Source organism: Petaurus breviceps, unplaced genomic scaffold, assembly GCF_028583685.1.
Source record: "Petaurus breviceps papuanus isolate PSGF00001 unplaced genomic scaffold, PetGlider_PUasm1.0 126, whole genome shotgun sequence".
Lineage (NCBI taxonomy): Eukaryota > Metazoa > Chordata > Mammalia > Diprotodontia > Petauridae > Petaurus > Petaurus breviceps.
In genome coordinates, this window is record NW_027185655.1 from 3,933,354 (window position 1) to 3,951,766 (window position 18,413).

At 39.3% G+C, this 18,413-nt stretch overlaps 1 protein-coding gene across 1 annotated transcript in view; it reads right to left on the reverse strand.

Moving 5' to 3' along the window:
• Positions 1 to 18,413, reverse strand: part of ADAMTS3 (ADAM metallopeptidase with thrombospondin type 1 motif 3) — a 282,573-nt gene that overhangs the window by 23,261 nt on the left and 240,899 nt on the right. Inside the window, exons 13-17 of the mRNA XM_069091667.1 lie at positions 16,405 to 16,580; positions 13,116 to 13,249; positions 11,667 to 11,790; positions 6,307 to 6,387; positions 3,055 to 3,218 (exon numbers count right to left, since the gene is read on the reverse strand). Coding sequence (XP_068947768.1) covers positions 3,055 to 3,218; positions 6,307 to 6,387; positions 11,667 to 11,790; positions 13,116 to 13,249; positions 16,405 to 16,580 — 679 coding nt within the window. The remainder of the gene's footprint in view (positions 1 to 3,054; positions 3,219 to 6,306; positions 6,388 to 11,666; positions 11,791 to 13,115; positions 13,250 to 16,404; positions 16,581 to 18,413) is intronic.

Sequence of the window (18,413 nt, forward strand, 5' to 3'; positions counted from 1 at the left end):
ATAATGTGATCTTGAGGCCCTTTGCTATTCTCATCACCCCTCTCTGAACACTCCCGACTTTATCAAAAGTCAACACAAGTTTAAATCCCTGCTATGTTCCAGGTACTACACCAGGTATGGAAAATGGTCAGAACAATCCCTATCCTGAAGAAGTTTACAGCTTAATGGTAAAACAGCATGCAAACTTAAGCAAAAACAAGCTATATAACAAGGCAAATTATGGCTAATCTCTGACGGACAGCATGTGTGTTGAGGGGGATTAAAGGAAGGGTTTTGTAGACCATGGAATTTTAGCTGAGATTTGAGTGAAGGGATCAGACATTTATTAAGCATCTGTTATGTTCCAGGCATGGTGCTAAGCACTTTAAAATATCATTTTATTGGATCCTCACAATTCCCTTGTAAGGTAGTTGAGGAGGCTGAGACTAGATGGCTTCTGAGGACCCTTCCAGATCTAAATGAATGAGTCATGATTCTGGCATTTATCTGCATCTGAGTTATTATGATCTCCATTTTACAATTGGGGAGAATGAGGCAGATAGAGGTTAAATGACTCATTCAGAGTCCTTAGGCTGGATTTGAACTCAGGTCTTCCTGACTCCAGGCCCAAGTGCTCTACCCACTGTGACACCTCTATACATCTTGAAGGAAGCCAAGGAAACCAGGAGGTGGGAGAGGAAGGAGAAAATTCAGCAAGAACGCCCAATTCCTAAAATGTTGCACCCAGAGCTTAAAATAATGTTCTAGATGCTATCTGACTAAGGAAGAATAAAGAAATACCAGTGCACCTGTGGTATTAGAAATGACCTCTTTCTTAAATAATGTACTTTAGGATTGCCTTAAATTTCTTGGTTTCTGCATTATACTTTTGATACTTATTGAATTTGAAGCCCACTGAACCTTCCGCATCTTTATTAGATGCACTGTTTTCAATCCAGGTCCCCCCTGTTTTATGCAAGCAAAGTTGATTGTTTGAACCCAAGTGTAAGACTTTACATTTATTGCTATTAAATTTCACCATAATAGATTGTTTAGGTCAATGTTTCAGTCCACAGAGATCTCTTAGTGTTCTTATTGTCACTTAGCATGTTACTTATCCTAAGATATTATCATCTTCAAAATGAGATAAACCTTTATGTAAGCCTTTATGTAAGGCAAGGGCCCAATTTCTTTGTATCAGAGACCCCTTGGGCAGTCTGGTGAAGCCTAGAGGCCCCTTCCCAGAATAATGTCTTTAAATGCTTAAAATAGTTATGATCAAAAAGGAAACAAATTGTGTCAACTACAACTCTTTCTTTTTCTCTCTTTTTCTCCCTGCTCTCTTTCTCTCTCTCTCTCTTTCTCTGTCTCTTTCTCCCCCCCCTCTCTGTCTCTGTGTGTGTTTCTCTGTATCTCTCTTTCTTTCTCTGTCCCTCTATCATTTACCACCCCAAGCTAAGAACCTCTGATTGAAGTCATAAATAAAAATGCCAATTAGTCCGAGGTATGGCACTATAGGACTTGTTCTCAATTGTCACTGAAACATAAATGGAGATTCTTTGGGTCTAGAAAGTCAATCAGTTCTACCTAATTGTATTCTTTATTACTTAGCCTACATCTCACCATTTCATCCACATGAGATAATCACATATGAAACATGTTGTTAATATCTAGGTCAACTACTTTTATTAAATTTCCCTGATCGACTAGTCATGTAACCTTGTCAAAAAAAAAATAAAAGGATATGAGGTTTGTCTGGCATAACTTTTTCCTTTCCCTTCCCTCTCCTTCTGGCCAATTCTTTAATGAATGGGTTTATGCTTACTTTTTATGACTTACCCCCTGCCTTTTTTCCCCTAAGTATCACTTTAATAATATATTCTAAATTTTGCCAGCAGTCAAAAGTTAAATTCCCTTGTCCATAGTTTTCTGCCTACTCTATTTCCTCTTTGAAGTTTGGGATGACATTTGGTCTTCTCTAGTCCTATTTTTAAAAGAAAGACTTGGGCCAGTCACTTAACTTTTCTGTACCTGTTTTTTCCCCATCTGTAAAGCAAGAACGATGGCTAGGAGCCCATTCAGTTCTTGAATCCTTTGCTTCTATGATGCTTGTCAATTCTACCAAGAGCTTGAAGCATCAAGGGTTTTTGTTGATGCCAGACTCTTTGCTCAACACTGTTCTTCTAAGTGGGTTATGTGTTGGAAGGCAGATGTGTGGTAACATGTCAATTCTTGTCCAAGTTAAATAGGTCAGTGAAAGAACTTTCAAAACTAGTTTGGGAATGGTATGTGTGGGAAGAAAATGACAAGCTGTAGGTAAATTGGTACTCTATCTCGGCTTTTCTTTTCATTATTTATTAATCTGATCTTGGATTGTTTCATTATTTATTAATCTGAGTCCTGGATTGAGAGTGCCAAGGCATGTTGGAGGGATTTACCTTCTTCCCTCCCCCAGTTATAAAGGATGGAGGTTGGACCTAGCTCCCAGATCTTCCATCATTTAAGGAGGGAACAGCAGGAACTGCATCAATTCCCACCCACCTGACTTACTGAATTCACAATCTCCAGAAACTCATCCTGAAAGATAAAACTAATTCAGACCATTTTCTATTCTGGCTTTAGGACCTGATCACTCCCCATCACCTACTTAATTTATTTTTATGTGTTACCTTCCCTAAGTAGACTGTGAGGTCCTTGAGGACAGGAACTGTTATGTCCTTTATGTAACCCACGCACTTAGCACAATGCCTGGAACATAGTAGATACTTAATGAAAGTTTATTGACTTTGATTCTGACTCTTTCAGAATGTTAACCATGCTTGAAGTTTGATGGATGGCAGCTGATTTCAAGTCAGACTTTAAGAGATTAAGAATAAAAGAAGCTGACCTGATAATCTGAATTTCCTAAAAGCAAGGAACTTAGTGGAAGCAGATTTTGAAACACCTTACAAGTAATCACATAAAACCCAAATAATCCATGCATTTTAATAATGATGTTGTCCAGTATTAAAGCTATTACGATGAAATTTATTTTTTTAATGGTACCAAGGCAATTGTGACTATTATAGCACATACCAAAACAATGACAGAGTCGTGTAAAGGACCATCAGTGTGAACAGTCTCGATGTCATCTTCAATGCTGTAGTCCCATTCCACTCCCAGGTCGATGAATGTCCGAGACTTTGCTTCCTCCCCTCGGCCATTTAAAATGTAGTGCCCAGTGGCCTGGTTCTTGATAGCTAAAGAACGGGAAAGTTTGAGGGGCCAGGCCCGCCAGAAATAAGGAGCCATAGTAAATCCATTCTTTTCTTTAAAACTAAAAACTTTTTCTCTCTCCTTATGTATTATCATTAAAACAATAATAATTGTTTTAAATCATTAAAAGAATAATAATTATAGCATATCTCATTGTTTTGGCTTTCCACAATGGATATTAATATTTGCATCTCTAGCAAGCTTCCTAGATGGAAGATGGTGTAATGTATATATGTGTGTGTGTGTGTATATATATATTCACACATACACACATGTGTCTATGTATACACACATACATATATGTATAGATATATGCATATATTTAAGCTTTTATAGAGCTTAAATGGAATACGATTTTTAGGATACCATGTATTTATATGCATGTACATAATGTACACACATGTATGTATACACATGTATATACACACATATCTGTGATTTCATTGGAATAGAAACTCCTGGGTGAGGAATCTCCCTCTACTAATATATCCTGGCACCTTCTCTGAGATGGATAGGCTTAGAGAGTAACCTAGACCAGGGGTGCCAAATTCAAATAGAAATTGATCCCTGGAGCCCCATATTAACATAGAAAACCACGAATTACCATTAATCTATGTTGCATCATATTTTATTTTTTTTAACATTTCCTAATGAGAAGTTAAGTAACTTGCCTAGGATCACAGAACAGAATGTGCCAGAGGTGGGGCTGGAGCCTTGGCCTTTCTTGCTTTGAGGACAGATCTCTGATTGCTATCCCATACTTCCCTTGACAGAAATAGGGAGGTTTGGAAGAGGGGAGGGTCTGAAAGGAAAGATAACGAGTTCAGTTTGGGGCACGTTACATTTAAGATGATTTGGGATATCCAAACTAAGATGACCAATACATAGCTGGAAATGTGAGGCAGGAACCAGGTTAAGTTTGGATAAGTAGATGTGTGTGTACACACCTTTTGCTTGGTACTCAAAATTTACTGGCACGGACTTATAAGAGCAGAATCCCATATATTCTAGTCATCTTTTTGTAAAGTCTGGGATGTAACTTGAATATAATGAATATTTTGCAAACAATGTAAGGCCTACAAAAATAATAATGCTTTCATTTGCTTTACTGTGCACCTGAGGGGAAGGGGAAGGCAGGGGATTAAACCGGGGGAAGTAAGAAATCACTCCAAAACCCTAGGACTTACAGTTATTACTGTTTTAAGTAATAACTGTAAGAATCAAGTTTTACATTTCAGTTTAAAAACCTTTCAACTAAACTTGTATAAATAATTTCCTTTCTCTACTTTTAGGGTAAAAATGAAAGAAATTTCACTATGGCAACAAATGAGATTAATTGGTTCTTTGAAACCTTGATGTTGCTTTAACAACAGCAAGTTGCATGCTTGAATTCTGCACATGGACTTGGAAGTGGAGCATTAGGCAAGTCCATCTGTATGACTTGCTTATGTGAGGGGAACAGGTTATTTCTCAAATGGACTATTAGCAGTTGAGAAAAAAGAGAAGGACCATTGGGGATAGTATAGATTGTTGTGCCAGTTGGAAAATGCAAGAGTGAGCAGGAAGAAATTTGCTAAAATCATCCAGATTTTTTCCCCAAAGTGGTGCAAATACACTCAGAACACATGGCTTTTATTCTGGCCAGAGAATATTGGACATGTGACATCACCCCATTACAACATGGCAGCAGGTAGAATGACCTAGTTTTGGTAGGGTAATCACAACTACGGACAAATGCTCTAATGTTATTATCCCTTGATGCATTTTGTTGTAGTTCAGTCACTTTCAGTCATGTCCAACTCTTTGTGACCCCATTTGGGGTTTTCTTGGCAAAAAATACTGGAATGGTTTGCCATTTCCTTCTCTAGCTCATTTTACAGATGAGGTAAACTGAGGTAAACATGGTTTTATTCTTTGCCTTTTTTTACCTTGAATTTACAAACCTACAAGGATTCATCCCCAAAACTAAAGCCTTTATTCTTTTATTAAGTCTCCTATTTCTTGAAATCCTTCCCTTCCTTCAAAGCACAGCTGAGGAGCTACCTGCCCTAATAATAGCTAACATTTATATAAAGCTTTAAGGTTTGCAAAGCACTTAACCTATTTAATCCTCAGAACAACTCTGTCAGGGAAGTGCTATTATTATTCCCATTTTAAAGAAGTGAAAGCTGAGACAGGTTAAATGCCTTTCCAGGAGGTCACATGGCTAGTAATTTTCTGAGGCAAGATTTGAACTTCCTGACTCTTAAGTCCAACCTTCTATCCATTACATCAGAAATGGTCCTTTATTTACTTACCCTAACCTCCATAACCAAGCTCTACCTTTCTGTATCTCAGCTGATTATTGTTTAGTGATTTATGTATACACATCATTTTACTTACTTGTATACTAGATTTTAAGTTCCTTGCAGACTAGGACTAGTCTGTTAAGATTGTAGTATATCTGCCCAAGTGCTTAGAAAGCTTCCTATCAAGGAGTAGGATAAATGTATTCATTTGACTGAATTGAATCTTGCTTTGAGATAAACATAGTGTAGGTCGATGATTGAGTGAAATTCTGGTATATGATTATTTAAAGACAATTTGGCATACTAGAGAGTTGTTGTTGTCATTGTTGTTTATTCTTGGATTTCAAAGAGGACCAATGATAAATATCAAGATGGTGATATGTTGACTTGTGCAGTGAATTGGATTTGTGAAGCAGAGTCATGAAAAGTCAACAGCCTCACTCAGACAGAGAGACCTTACCTCATAGTCAAGGAGATCTGGATTGAGTTTTACCTCATATTGTCTATGTAGCCCTGGGCTAGTCACTTACCCCTAAGTGTCCCCATGGGATTCTTGAAGATTGCAGAGAAGGTGATAACCTGCACTGGAAGAGAGTTTTCTCACCTAGGAGTTCCCTATACCAATGAAATCACAAGTCCCATCCTTCACCCTGGCCCTGTGCAATTACCGCTTTTAAAAAAATATATATTCTTTCGATTCTTGAAACTAAAGCAAGTCTTTGGTAATTGAACGTTTAAGCAGACCTTAGCATGCAGTGCAGAATGCAAGGCTAGAAACACTTACCAAGGATATGAGGAGAGGCTTCGTCTTCCTGTATTAACACATGTCTAGCACCAGGGGGAATATCAAACATCTTAAGGTACCCTTTTGCACGTTCAGTAACCAGGACACAAGAAGGAAACAGAATAGCTGAGGTTAGTAGCAAGCTACGTTGTTATTATTATTGCTTCTACTTGCAAAAGTGGTCACACAAACCTAAACGCAGTTTGTCACTTCAGCAGACTGATAGGTTTTGTAACATCTGGTATTTTCTTGGGATGAACACTCATTAATGGGAGAAAAATAAATTAGTGATGAAGGTCACCTAGTCCAGATCCTTCAATGGAGTCCAGAGAAATGAAGAGCATTGTTCAAAGTCACACAGGCGGTCCTTGGTAGAGTTGGGTTGTGAAGCCCATTCCTCCAGGGCCAGATTTCATCAATCCTTGTTACAAACCTATGCATCCCTCCTCTTGTTGTGTTGTCTCATGACAACCAACTACTCAGGCAAAGGCAGTATATTTCCTATGTTCTGGCAAGTGACCATTCTCCCCACTGAGCAGCCTTCATGACTCACAAACTTCATGGGATTCTTCAATACCCCCATCTGTATCTGCCATTTAAAAATTGCTCATGGTGACTCCTGGCAGCAAATTCTGGAATTAGTAAATACTTTTATATCAGGATGGAAAATATATTACTCTAGAGAAAAAGGAAAAGGCAAATTGATTGCTGATGGGCAATGAGATTTAAATAGGCCCATCAGAGATAAACACAAGTCAGTTTTCTAGATTTGGCCAAATTATAAGACTTAGCAATATCAGCAAGGTAACGTTTTATGGCATTTGGCACAGAGACTGCCATGAACTGTATACTTAATAATTCAACAAATTTAATTCAATAAACATTTATTAGTTACTATTTTAATTTTAATGATTATTTGATATTAATAAATCCTAGTTGACTAATTGACTATTTGCATGAGCCTCTGCCTTCCTAGTCTAACTTTCTTCTCCCCTTCTCCTATGTATTCTGATCCAGTGATACTGGCCACTTTGCTCACTGAAAAAGATATTCCATCTCCCTTTTGCTGTCGTTGAGTTGTTTTGGTCATGTCTGACTCTCTGTGACCTCCTTTTGGGTTTCGTTTATTTTTTTGGCCAAAAGATACTGGAGTGGTTTGCCATTTCCTTCTCCAGCTCATTTTACAGATAAGGAATCTGAGATAAACAGGGTTAAGTAACTTGCTCAGGGTCATAGTTAGTAAATGTCAAAGACTAGATTTGAACTCAGGTCTTTCTGACTCCAGATCTAGTACCCTATCTTATCATTTTTGCCCCTAGGCAACAGCTGTCCTAAGCCCTTTATACACAGTTTATGTTCAATATTTATGGTGGTGGTTATAGAGATTCATTTTTCACCCTTTAAGTCAGAGACTACAGTTTAAAATGAATAATTACAGAGAAGATGGTCCAAGTTTACTCTCCAAAGCAAAATTAACAAACCAATTCAGTCACATATTGAGTGCAATCAACCCAAGTGATATCATAACTCATTTTTCCTCACAAATTGCCTTAGTAGTTTGACTGAATGGACTGACTACCATGGTTCCCCAATAACACAGCCTTATCTTGCATCATAAAACATGTGAAATGTACTGCTTTTGCCTCTATCCGGGATGCTTCTAAGTGCCAAGCTCCAGAAGCCATTGCAGCCAACTCCTTTTCTGTCAGTCGCAGCAGCCCGTCTTGCTGCCATTTCCATTTCCCATAACTCACCCAGAACATTTTTAGCTGCCTTTGTTTCAGAAAGAGACACATTGCGAGCTCCTTTGGGCAATGTGAAGGCTCCTCTTGTCTTCCCTTAAATAAAATGTCTTCAGTTAGTGCTTGGGGGGACCAAAGTCTACCTGTTTCATTGACCATATTTGTCTGTCTTAGGCATTTTATCAATGTAAATAAGACTGAGACAAAGTAGTCAATGAAAGTAAGAGTAAGTATGAATGAAAAATTATGTAGGTGATTTTAAGTTCAGATACTTGCAGATTTCATTTTCCAGTAACTTGAGTTCCTTCTGGCACCTCTTGCTTAAGAGTTTCCCTGTTGGAAGAGGTTAATTAGTCTATTGAATGAGTATGTTGTCAATACCCCCGGTGAAGCAACTCATGTCCAATTAACACTGAACTTGAGTTGGGATCTGTGACTGAGGAAAGCCTTCTCTAACATCCTTTCACATGCAGGGTTAATTCCTGTGACCTCTGCCTTAAATCCCGGGATGATATTTATGCTGTCTGAAACGTCATCCCTACTCCATCCAACCTTGGTAACAGAATGCATTATTCCACTTTAAATGCTCTGTTAGGTATTCAGGGACTTTGTTTAGAAAGAAAACACAGTAAGTTATTCATGCTCAACCAATCTCCCTTAGTGCTAATGCCTTTCCTCTATTGATAACCTCCAACTTATCTTGTAAATATCGTGTTTATATAGTTAAATAGTTGTTTAAATGTTTTCTTCCCAGTTAAGAATCTTGATAGCAGAGATTTTCTTTTCCTTTCTTTGTATCCCACTGAACTAGAACAAAACAGGCACTTAATAAGTGCTTGATTTTTCAGGGAGATTGCTTATAGGATAACCACAACATAAATTCATAATAATATAATTCATAAGCTCATAATAACTGAAATTATTTTAAATATGGTCTTCATATTGTTAAAAAAAATTCTACACTAATAATTCTGGACAGCCATGATCAAAAATACTGGCATGGAGGGAGTGAATTAGGGGCCCAAATCATTGCCCCATAATGAACCCACTTCACCTCCTCAAAGGTATACAGCCCCAAATAAAGGTAGCACTTAAATAACTTTGATCTGGGTTGTTGGCCTGTGTAGGAGTACAAGGAACTGAAAGAATAAAAGATATGTGCAAGGTAAAATTTTAAAATGTTATCCCTTTTCATGGAGGTCATTTTGGTAACAATGATATTCCAGTCTGAATTTTGTCAAGGTCATTTTTCCCCAGTCTTTCAGAGACTGGGTTAAGATAGTTTTGGAAGGCATAAGAAAACAGGCCGTGAAAATGTGTGATATGCTCATGTCCATCCAACAATGGTATCTGACACAAGAAAAAAAATGTTCTTCAATGGCTGTCCAGGGCCCCAAATGAATAATATAAAACAAAGTGGAAACGTTATACTGAGCATCTGATTTTCACTTTGTAAAAATCACACCCATAAGAAGTCATCACTAAGTTTAGCCATATAATGTAAAATAGAGATAAAGGCATAAGCCATAAAATTTGTCCCATAACATTGAAACAATACTGTTAATATTTTATAGCCAAATCCTACTTCAAAATCATCAAACCTTAGGTTGGTTCCGTTCAGTGACTGAATATTTATAAAAATGTTGATGCCATGGAACTAATGAATCAGTTTCTAAAAGCATTTCATTCTGTTATAGAGGTGGGAGATTATGGGTCAATAATATGACACATACTATCAGAGACAGTTTGGCATAATAAAAAGCACTGTATTGAAGTAAGAGGGTCTAGAATCTTGGCTCCACTATTTATGACCTTTGCAAACTGGTTTACCTCCCTGGGCTTCAATATTTTCATCTGCAAAATGGCAGAACTCACTGGATCATCTTGACATTTTCTTAAAGCTTGGAATCCTAAGAACTTCATCACCATCTATAAGTTACATAAAGTGGAAAGATTCTTTCCAAAGTGCAAGCAGGTTCAGGTCAAAGTCATAGAAGAAAATCTAGTCAATGGCTGATCTGACACTGTTTCCTTCCATCATATTTATATGAGCATAGCCAGGTCAGATTGGTAGGTTTGCATCTTCACAAGTGGAGGATGAAAATAAATGGAGAAACTTTGGTCAATACCATGGGTTCTGAGTCAGTCAACACAGGGGTCTTGTCATGGTCCCAAACAAACACCATATCCACATTTGGGATCCCATCATCATTGAAATGGGTCAACAACACTAGCTACTACTGAAAATCAGTAATGCTTGGCATGTATCTGGTTAGTTGTAGGGGAATCCCCCTTGGAAATAAGTTGTCCTAGAGTGAAATATTTGTATTTGAAGCTCCCTGAAAAAAATTTGAATCTTAAGAAAATATTTAAAGAACATCAGCACTTTTATGAATTACTTTATGTTCAGAAGGAGCTAAATATTGCATCATGTTGACATCATCGATTAAAACTTTAAATCCTAGGAGTGGCTAGGTGGTGCAGTGAATAGAGCACCAGCCCTGGAGTCAGGAGGACCTGAGTTCAAATCTGGCCTCAGACACTTAACAAAAAACTAGTCGTGTGACCTTGGGCAAGTCACTTAACCCTAATTGCCCTCCAAAAAGCAAACCAAAAAAAACCTTTAAATCCTACTATAAATTGCTATAAAAGTAGACATCCAACTTAACATTAATGTGTCTTTTTCCTTTCAAAGAAGCTCTCATTTCCATGATTATATAATAGTGATAGCTTTAATAATAATTTTCAATAATAGTGCTTTCAAGTTTAAAAAGCATTTTATCTATGTTATCTCATTTAATCTTCACAACAAGGCTAGGAGGGAGGGACTATTATCCTCATTTGACATATGGGGAATCTAAGGAACAAAGTAGTTAAGTGATTCACTCGGGGTCACACAGCTACTGAGTGTCTGAGGCAGGACATTGACCAATTTTTTTAGTGGAGCCTTAATTCTAATTTAAAAGTAGCAATTTAAAAAAGGACTTAAAGCCTGGCTTTTGGATTCTTAGAAGACACAGGGACAGAATAACATGTTCACCATGAAAACAGAAAAAGCAAAATGAGCACAGAACATAAAACCACAACTACCAAAAACAAGATTTTGCATTCCTTGTCGGGCCTTTGCAAGCTTAATCAAAAATTCCAAAGCAAATTACTAAATAAAAGATTTATTCATCTACATAGTCTACTTTCTCTGTTTTTTTATTTACAAAGAAGTTTTAAATGGTTATAATCAGTGATCTCCATGTGATGTTTTTTCTACACAGGTACTGAAGTCGATATGAATTCAGTAAAATAATTTATATATATATATATATATATATATATATATATTTCCTAGGAATATAATTACACTGAAATAATCAAATGAGTAGATCTTATTACAGAAAACTATGTGTTAATCTGCCAAACTGCAAACTTAACAACACACGTATACACGCACACATGTATACACACATGCACATGCATGCATATACACACATGACATTTTGGCCTTCTAGGGACAGGGTGACTTGCAAAGAGAGAGGAGAGGGTTTGTAAAATCTCTCATTTCTAAATAACAATGTACTAGCACTGACCCCAACATCCATTAATGCATGCAAACACTGATCTTACCAGGTTTCTTGGGAGTTCTGGTAAATGTTCCTTTCACAGTGCGACAATGAGAATTATCTCCTCCACAGACTCCACATTTATCTTCAACCTTATTGGAACCAATCTCTTTATCACAGCCCACTTTCTGTAGAAAAATGACCATAATGCCTGCCAGGTTAGGACTGGACTGTTCCAGAGATGAGCCCAACCAGGACAAGTAGAACAATACATATGATCTGAAATTTCCCAGAACTCCCTGGCTTCCATTTCCCCTTTCTGTTTAAAGAAATGTCCATGAGCAGTAAAACTGAGTCAATTAAATCTTTGTTCCTTCCCTGCCCTTCTGGACTGATTTGTTCCGATGTGTCCAGATTGTGGATCAAATTAAGGACATTATCTTTACTAGACTAAAAAACTCTTTGACAGCAGGGCTTTGCATCTCCCTGGTCTCTATTAATTTATACAACTTGCTTGGAACTTTGTATATGTGACTTAGGCCCAGAGAAGATAAATGACTTGTCTTTAGTTGCATAGGTAATGAAAATAAGAATAATAGTAATTTCTGAACTGCTTTAAGACAATATTACTTCTTTGGGTCCCCTCAATTATCCTTTGTTATTGTTGTTGAGTAGTTTTTCGATCCATCTGACAGTTTATGACCCAATTTGGAGTTTTCTTTGTAAAGATACTAGAGAGGTTTGCCATTTCCTTCTCCAGCTCATTTTACAGATTAGGAAATTGAGGCAAACAGGGTCAAGTGACTTGCTCAGGGTCACACAGCTAGTAAGGGTCTGAGGCCACATTTGAATTCAGGAATTTGAGTCTTCTTGACTATTGGCCTCACACTCTATTCACTGTGTCACTAGCTGCCCACAAACTACCCTGTGAGGTAGATGCTATTATTATCCCCATTTTATAGATGAGGAAATGAGGAATGGGCAGGTTAACTGACATGCCCATTCCTGGAACAGAATTCCAACTCTGGTCTTTGTGATTCCAGGTTTAGTGATGTACTCCACAGTCATTGCCAACATCATTGTGGCTACTGTGGCCATAGCTGCTGTTGCCAAATCTTGCTGCCCTTCACAAGAGCAGCAAGAGACCCAAATTGGCTTAGGTATAGAAATAGAATATGGTCTTCCATAACAATGCTACCGCCATATTGTTCAAGGGTTCGTCGGTTGTTGTCCTTCGTTCTCAAAGAGGACCCAAATGATGTCACCATTTTGGGGTCAAGGTACAAAAGTGTGTCCAGCTGTGACTGATCAGACCAATAGGAGCTCAGAAGGCTATACCATAGGTTGGGGACAAATTGTCCATGTGGGCATTTGGAGTGGAGGGTTAAGGGATTAGCTAAAGGACTTCCTCCTAACATCGCCATCACAGCCCATCCCCCTGAGATAATATAACAGGGAAAGTCAGAAGGGTAAGATAGTTCATAACGATCAGTTGGGGTCACACTGGACGTACCACACACTCCCCGCGCACACATATGCTGTATGGGTCTTTGTAAGAACAACGGGTTCCATCATGTACCAGCTGTTTCATATAAGCAACATCCCCCGTCTCTTTGGATTGGCAGTAAAGGTGGCATCTTTTGTTGGCTGCAGAGAGTGGAGAAGAACGTCAATGGTTTCCATTTAATGGGCTGCTCTAAACAGCATGGTTGGCTTTTTGTTTAAATTGGAAAGTCTCAACAAAGTCACCCCAAGTTAAAGGGGATATTGTACAAATAAATAAAAGCAAGAAATGCACAGGAAACAAACCCATGTCCTCAGCATTTTCAGGGTAAATCTGAATTCTTCAGGCACAAGAGCCCAACACAGGTTTTGAGGCATATTTCCATTGGTTTTAAATGACACAACGGAGTTGTTGCTTTTATGGTATATGAGAGTCACCGAACATGATATCTAGGCTCTCGTTGTTTCTTAATAAAAGCTATCTTCATATGAATTCTGCATTTGTTCTTAAGACAAGAGTGGGAATTGAAGAAAAGAAGCATTTATTAAGCCTTTCTTATATGGTAGGCATAATGCTAAGTACTTTGTAAATATTATCTCACTTGATCCTTGACCAACCTGGGAGGTAGATGCTCTTATCATTTCCATTTTTCAAATGAGGAAACTGAGGTAGACAGCAGTTAAAGTGACTTGCACAAGATCACACAACTAGTAAGTGCCTGAGGCCAGATTTGAACTTAGGTCCTCCTAACTCATTTTTTTTAATTTTTCAATTTTTTTTTTTTGCTTTTTGCAGAGGGAAAGGCAGGGGATATTGGGGTTAAGTGACTTGCCCAAGGTCACACAGCTAGTAAGTGTTAAGTTTCTGAGTCCAGATTTGAACTCAGGTCCTCCTAACTGCAGGCCCAGGACTCTGTCTACTTAACCACCTAGAGACAGACAGCATATTATATTGTTAATGGAGTCATACACCTGTGACAGTGGAAGTCTTACCTCTTTTAAAATAGGCACTGAGGTAGGCTACACTGTGCTGTAATTTCATGGTTATTGTCTTTGATTCACTCTAAATAAAAATAGGATTTATATAGATAGGGTTTTAAGGTTTTAAAACGTGCTTTACAGACATAATCTTACTTGATTCTCATGACAGCTATTGCTTTTCTTCCCATTTTGCAGATGAGGAGACTGAGAAACAGAAAAGTTAAGTGCCTTGCCCAGTGTCATAAAGCAAGTATCTGAGTCAAGATTCCAATTCAAGACTTCCTGACCCCAAGGGTATGACATCACCTAGCTACCTATCAAATGGAAGTAGCAGTTGAGGCAGAAATTCAATCCACTTATCTGTACATTAAAAACTCTGTGAATGGAGATGAAATTGAAAAGAGGATTTTAAAGTGCTTTTAAGTCCTGGACCATTACTTTCACAAATAGGATGTGAGAAACTGACCTTATTCCTGCTTCTAAAGATGCCAGAGAAGTGCTGGGTTTTCTCCAAATTAGCCAGAGTAGAAATATCAAAACATAGGGAAGGGGGTGGGGTGGGGGGGGGGGGGGGAGAGGGGGGGGTGGGACATCTCAGAGGAGATGAATTGACATCTCAGAGGGGATGAATTGAATTGTGATCAGCCAAACAACCTTCTAGTTGATGGTCTGGCTTCTTCTCTCAGAGTTTTGTAGATGGCAGGTAGTATACTGAATGCTGCCTCTATTAGAACTTTGCACACTTGTTCCTTTCAATGACCTATTTCTCTTGGAGTCATAATTTCTGGACTCCAAAATGTCAGCTTTTACCAGAAAAAAAAAAGAAAGAAAGATCTGAGCAGGAGTAGGTTTACTTGGTCAGGGAAGACTTCGTTGCTCTGATTTTCCTCCAGCTTCCCTAAATTCATGATTCCAAAGGAAGCTGGGGGTCCAGCCTCAGATATAGACGGGCACTCAGAACAGGAAGGCCATGGCTATCTCCTAGCCTCAGGGAAGTCGAGGAGCAGACTGGCTAAGAAGAAGGTCGTTTTTGTCACTCTTGTCCACGTACCCTGGCAAAACTGGAAATGTGGGCAGAAACACTCAGAACTTCCTTCCTACAAACTGAAAGCTGAACGGGTCGCTGCCAGACCATTTCTATCGTTCTGCCAGGGAAGCAGCCAGAGGAAGTGGCATGTCTTCTTGCTCCGTCCTTAGGAATAATTGATGGTAGAGGTGAGGAGGTGCTGGGATCTGGCACTCAACAGGACTGGGTTGCAATCTTTCATTCTCCTAGTCTTTCTGATAATCACTGCTAGAATAAGAGTGAACTAGGGTCCCTTTTTTCATTTCTTTTTCTTTCCTTCCCTCCCCTCTCTTTCCCTTTCCCTCCCCTTCCCCTCTCTTCTGCTCCTCTCTTCTCCTTTCCTTTGCTTTTCTTTCCTTTCTTTCCCTGTTTTCTTCTCTTCCCTATTTCCTTTCTTCCCTTCCCTTCTTTCCCCTCTTTCTTTCCCTCCTCTATTTCCTTCCCTTCCTTTCCCTTCCCTTTCCCTCTCCTACTTCCTTTTCTTCCCTTCCCTATTTCCTTTCTCTCCTTTCCCCCCTATTTCCTTTCCTTTCCTTATCATATTTCCTTCCTTTTTTCCTTTTTCCTTTCCTTTCCTCTCCTCCCCTCCCCTCTCCTCTCTTCTCCTTTCCTTTTCTTCTTTCCATCCCCTCTCTTTTCCTCTCCTTTTCTTCCCTTCCTTTCATAGATCACAGAACTAAAGGTAGAAGGAATGTAGACACTGGAGTATAGACCAAAGGCCTCATTTTACTTACAAGGGGCTTTATGTGATTTGTATAAGGTCATATATAGGTAGGAAACATTAAATGTGGGATTTGAACCCAGGTCATCTGACTCCAAAGTCTCTTTCCATGCTGCCGTGATATATCAGTATACTTAGATGTTTTTGTTGAATAAGAAAAATTTCTAAAAGACCATTCATTAAATACTCTTTGTGTTTCACAAAGTGGGGTGTGTGTGAGTGTATGTGTGAGTGTGTGTGTGAGCGTGTGTTCTAGATCAACCCTCCATCAGCCAAAATGCTCAAGAATTCCTGTCCAGGAAGAAGAGTCCAGTTTGGACCCTGAATCTACCCAGCACACTCATTCTGGTTCCTATTTCACAGCACAAAAGGCAACTGTGACTTATTAGCTTCTGCTTGTCCTCACGTGAAAACTCAGGCAAGCACCTCCTTCCTGTGTCACCAAGTCAAATTCAATAAGCCCAACAGATCTTGAACTTAAATTTCAAAGTGTCCTTGGTAAGACATGAGCAACCAAAGGACTGTACTCACCATCTGCATGCTCAAAGGGCAGCCAGTGGTGTTTGCTGTTCTGATACTCAAAGTGGGAGTTCCGCTGCTGGCACTGCTGGGCTCGAAAATCCTCAAAGAGCTTCGAGCACTCTTCAGTGTTACAGAGCTGGTACTCAAAATTAACGCCAGGGCAATCCTGACCACCGTTGATTGGCCTAAAGAAAAGATGGATCTTTAAAAGGTTTCTTGACTCTTGGTTGGTGATAGGAAGTTTCCTTACACAGTGCCCAAGGGCACAATACCAGAGGCTGCCAGCTTCAAGAGACTGAAATCAGACTTCACAGCTTAAAGACATTTCTATCATGGGGGAAAGGCAGCATACATAACACAAATGTGGAAAGTTGAGAAACATACACTTTGATGACATCGGAAAGAAGGAAGCAAACAAAAATGAGCATGTGTCACCAGAAAAGGGATTCCCACCCCCAGAAATAAATAGCTGGCATCACTACTGGAGGAAATATTGATCAGATCTTATTCTGAGGAAACCAGAGATTCCATCTGAAATTGGCACCCACCTAGAGAGGGCTAGAAAACCCAGCATTTATCGTCAAATTCATGCCTGATGGCAGAGACTGGAGAAGATTGTTAGTCCTAAAAAGCCCATCCAAAGAAGGGCCTTCTTAGCTCTACTCAACTCAAAGATAAGAATCTTTTCTTTTTTTCTTTGAGACACACTTTGGAAAACTGCCTTTTAATTTCTGGGTAAGATGGTGTTCTAGAAAGCAGAGATGAAGGTGGGTGAGCCCATCTCCTCGTCTCTTTTCACCTTCAGTCCCAGCATAGAAAGCCATCACGAAGAAAGATGGGATGGCAAAGGCAAGAGGATGGGCCAAGATGCAAGGCTGATGGTGGTCCTAAGCCTCCCTAGATTACCTAAAACTGAAGGCAGGGGAAGAAAGAGGACTGGGGGAGAGTCACAACTAAGGAAACAGACAGCAAATAGAAAGGACTGAAGTAGAGAGGAAAAGGGGAAAGACAGAGGCATAAATTACACCTGTATGGGGGGGGGGGATTTAGTTCCCTTTCCTTATGACTGAAGTGGTCACAGAGAGCCTAGAATCTAATCATAAGGTGACAAGGTGTCAACACCCCCAGGGTATAATGATAAGACAACAGGTGTTGGGGTGTTGGGTGAAAAGGTGTCAGTCAGGTTTCTGGGTCATATGACTAACAAGAAGGAGGACTGGACATTTTCTCTAGTCCTCATGACCATTCAAACTTCTCCAAAAAAGGAATTGTGCACAATAGGAAAAACAAAGCTAACTGCAGCTATTTCAACAGTCCAAGCCACCGAGAGCCCTAATAACTAACAACAGAGGAGGTTGCCCCTCTCTCACCAGTCCCATTCCCTGGTAGGCTAGTCACAGTCTCCCCGGATTTACAACAGGACTCCATTCTGTTCTTCTTCCCCCTCTGTACACACATGCTATGCAGTGGAGGTGGAGACTTGGGAAAGCAGGAAGTTTACTCTGCTTGGGGCAGGAGCATGGGCAGTACACTATCCTTCAATAACAGTCAGTCAGACAACTAGGGAGTGGATGGATCTAAGGTAGGGCCCTAGCTTGAGTGGGGGACTTCACCAGGTTTGAATGGAAGGGGACTGGTATCCAGCTGAAGATAGTCTGTTTCCTAGGGAAGACTCTTAGGTCAGAGAGTGAGGCTGGTAGAAAGTAAAGGGAGGCTGAGATAGCCTTGAGGTCTAGCTCTCAGGGAAAATGCCATTCAAAAAGAAGGAATTCAAAAGTGTATGATAAGGGAATATAAAGAAAAAGACTGAAATGATCAAAGGTCTCAGGAGGAAGAAAACCCAGTTTAAAAACCTTGAGTGAGAACCAATAAACCAATAGAGAAGCTATTAATAACAGAAGGAAATATGGTCTCCCAATCATCTAAACAAATCCAAATACCGTTTTCAATAAATAAAAAGGACAACAAATCAATACCCAGTGAAGCAGAGGACCCTGGGGATTCCCAAGAGAGTATGG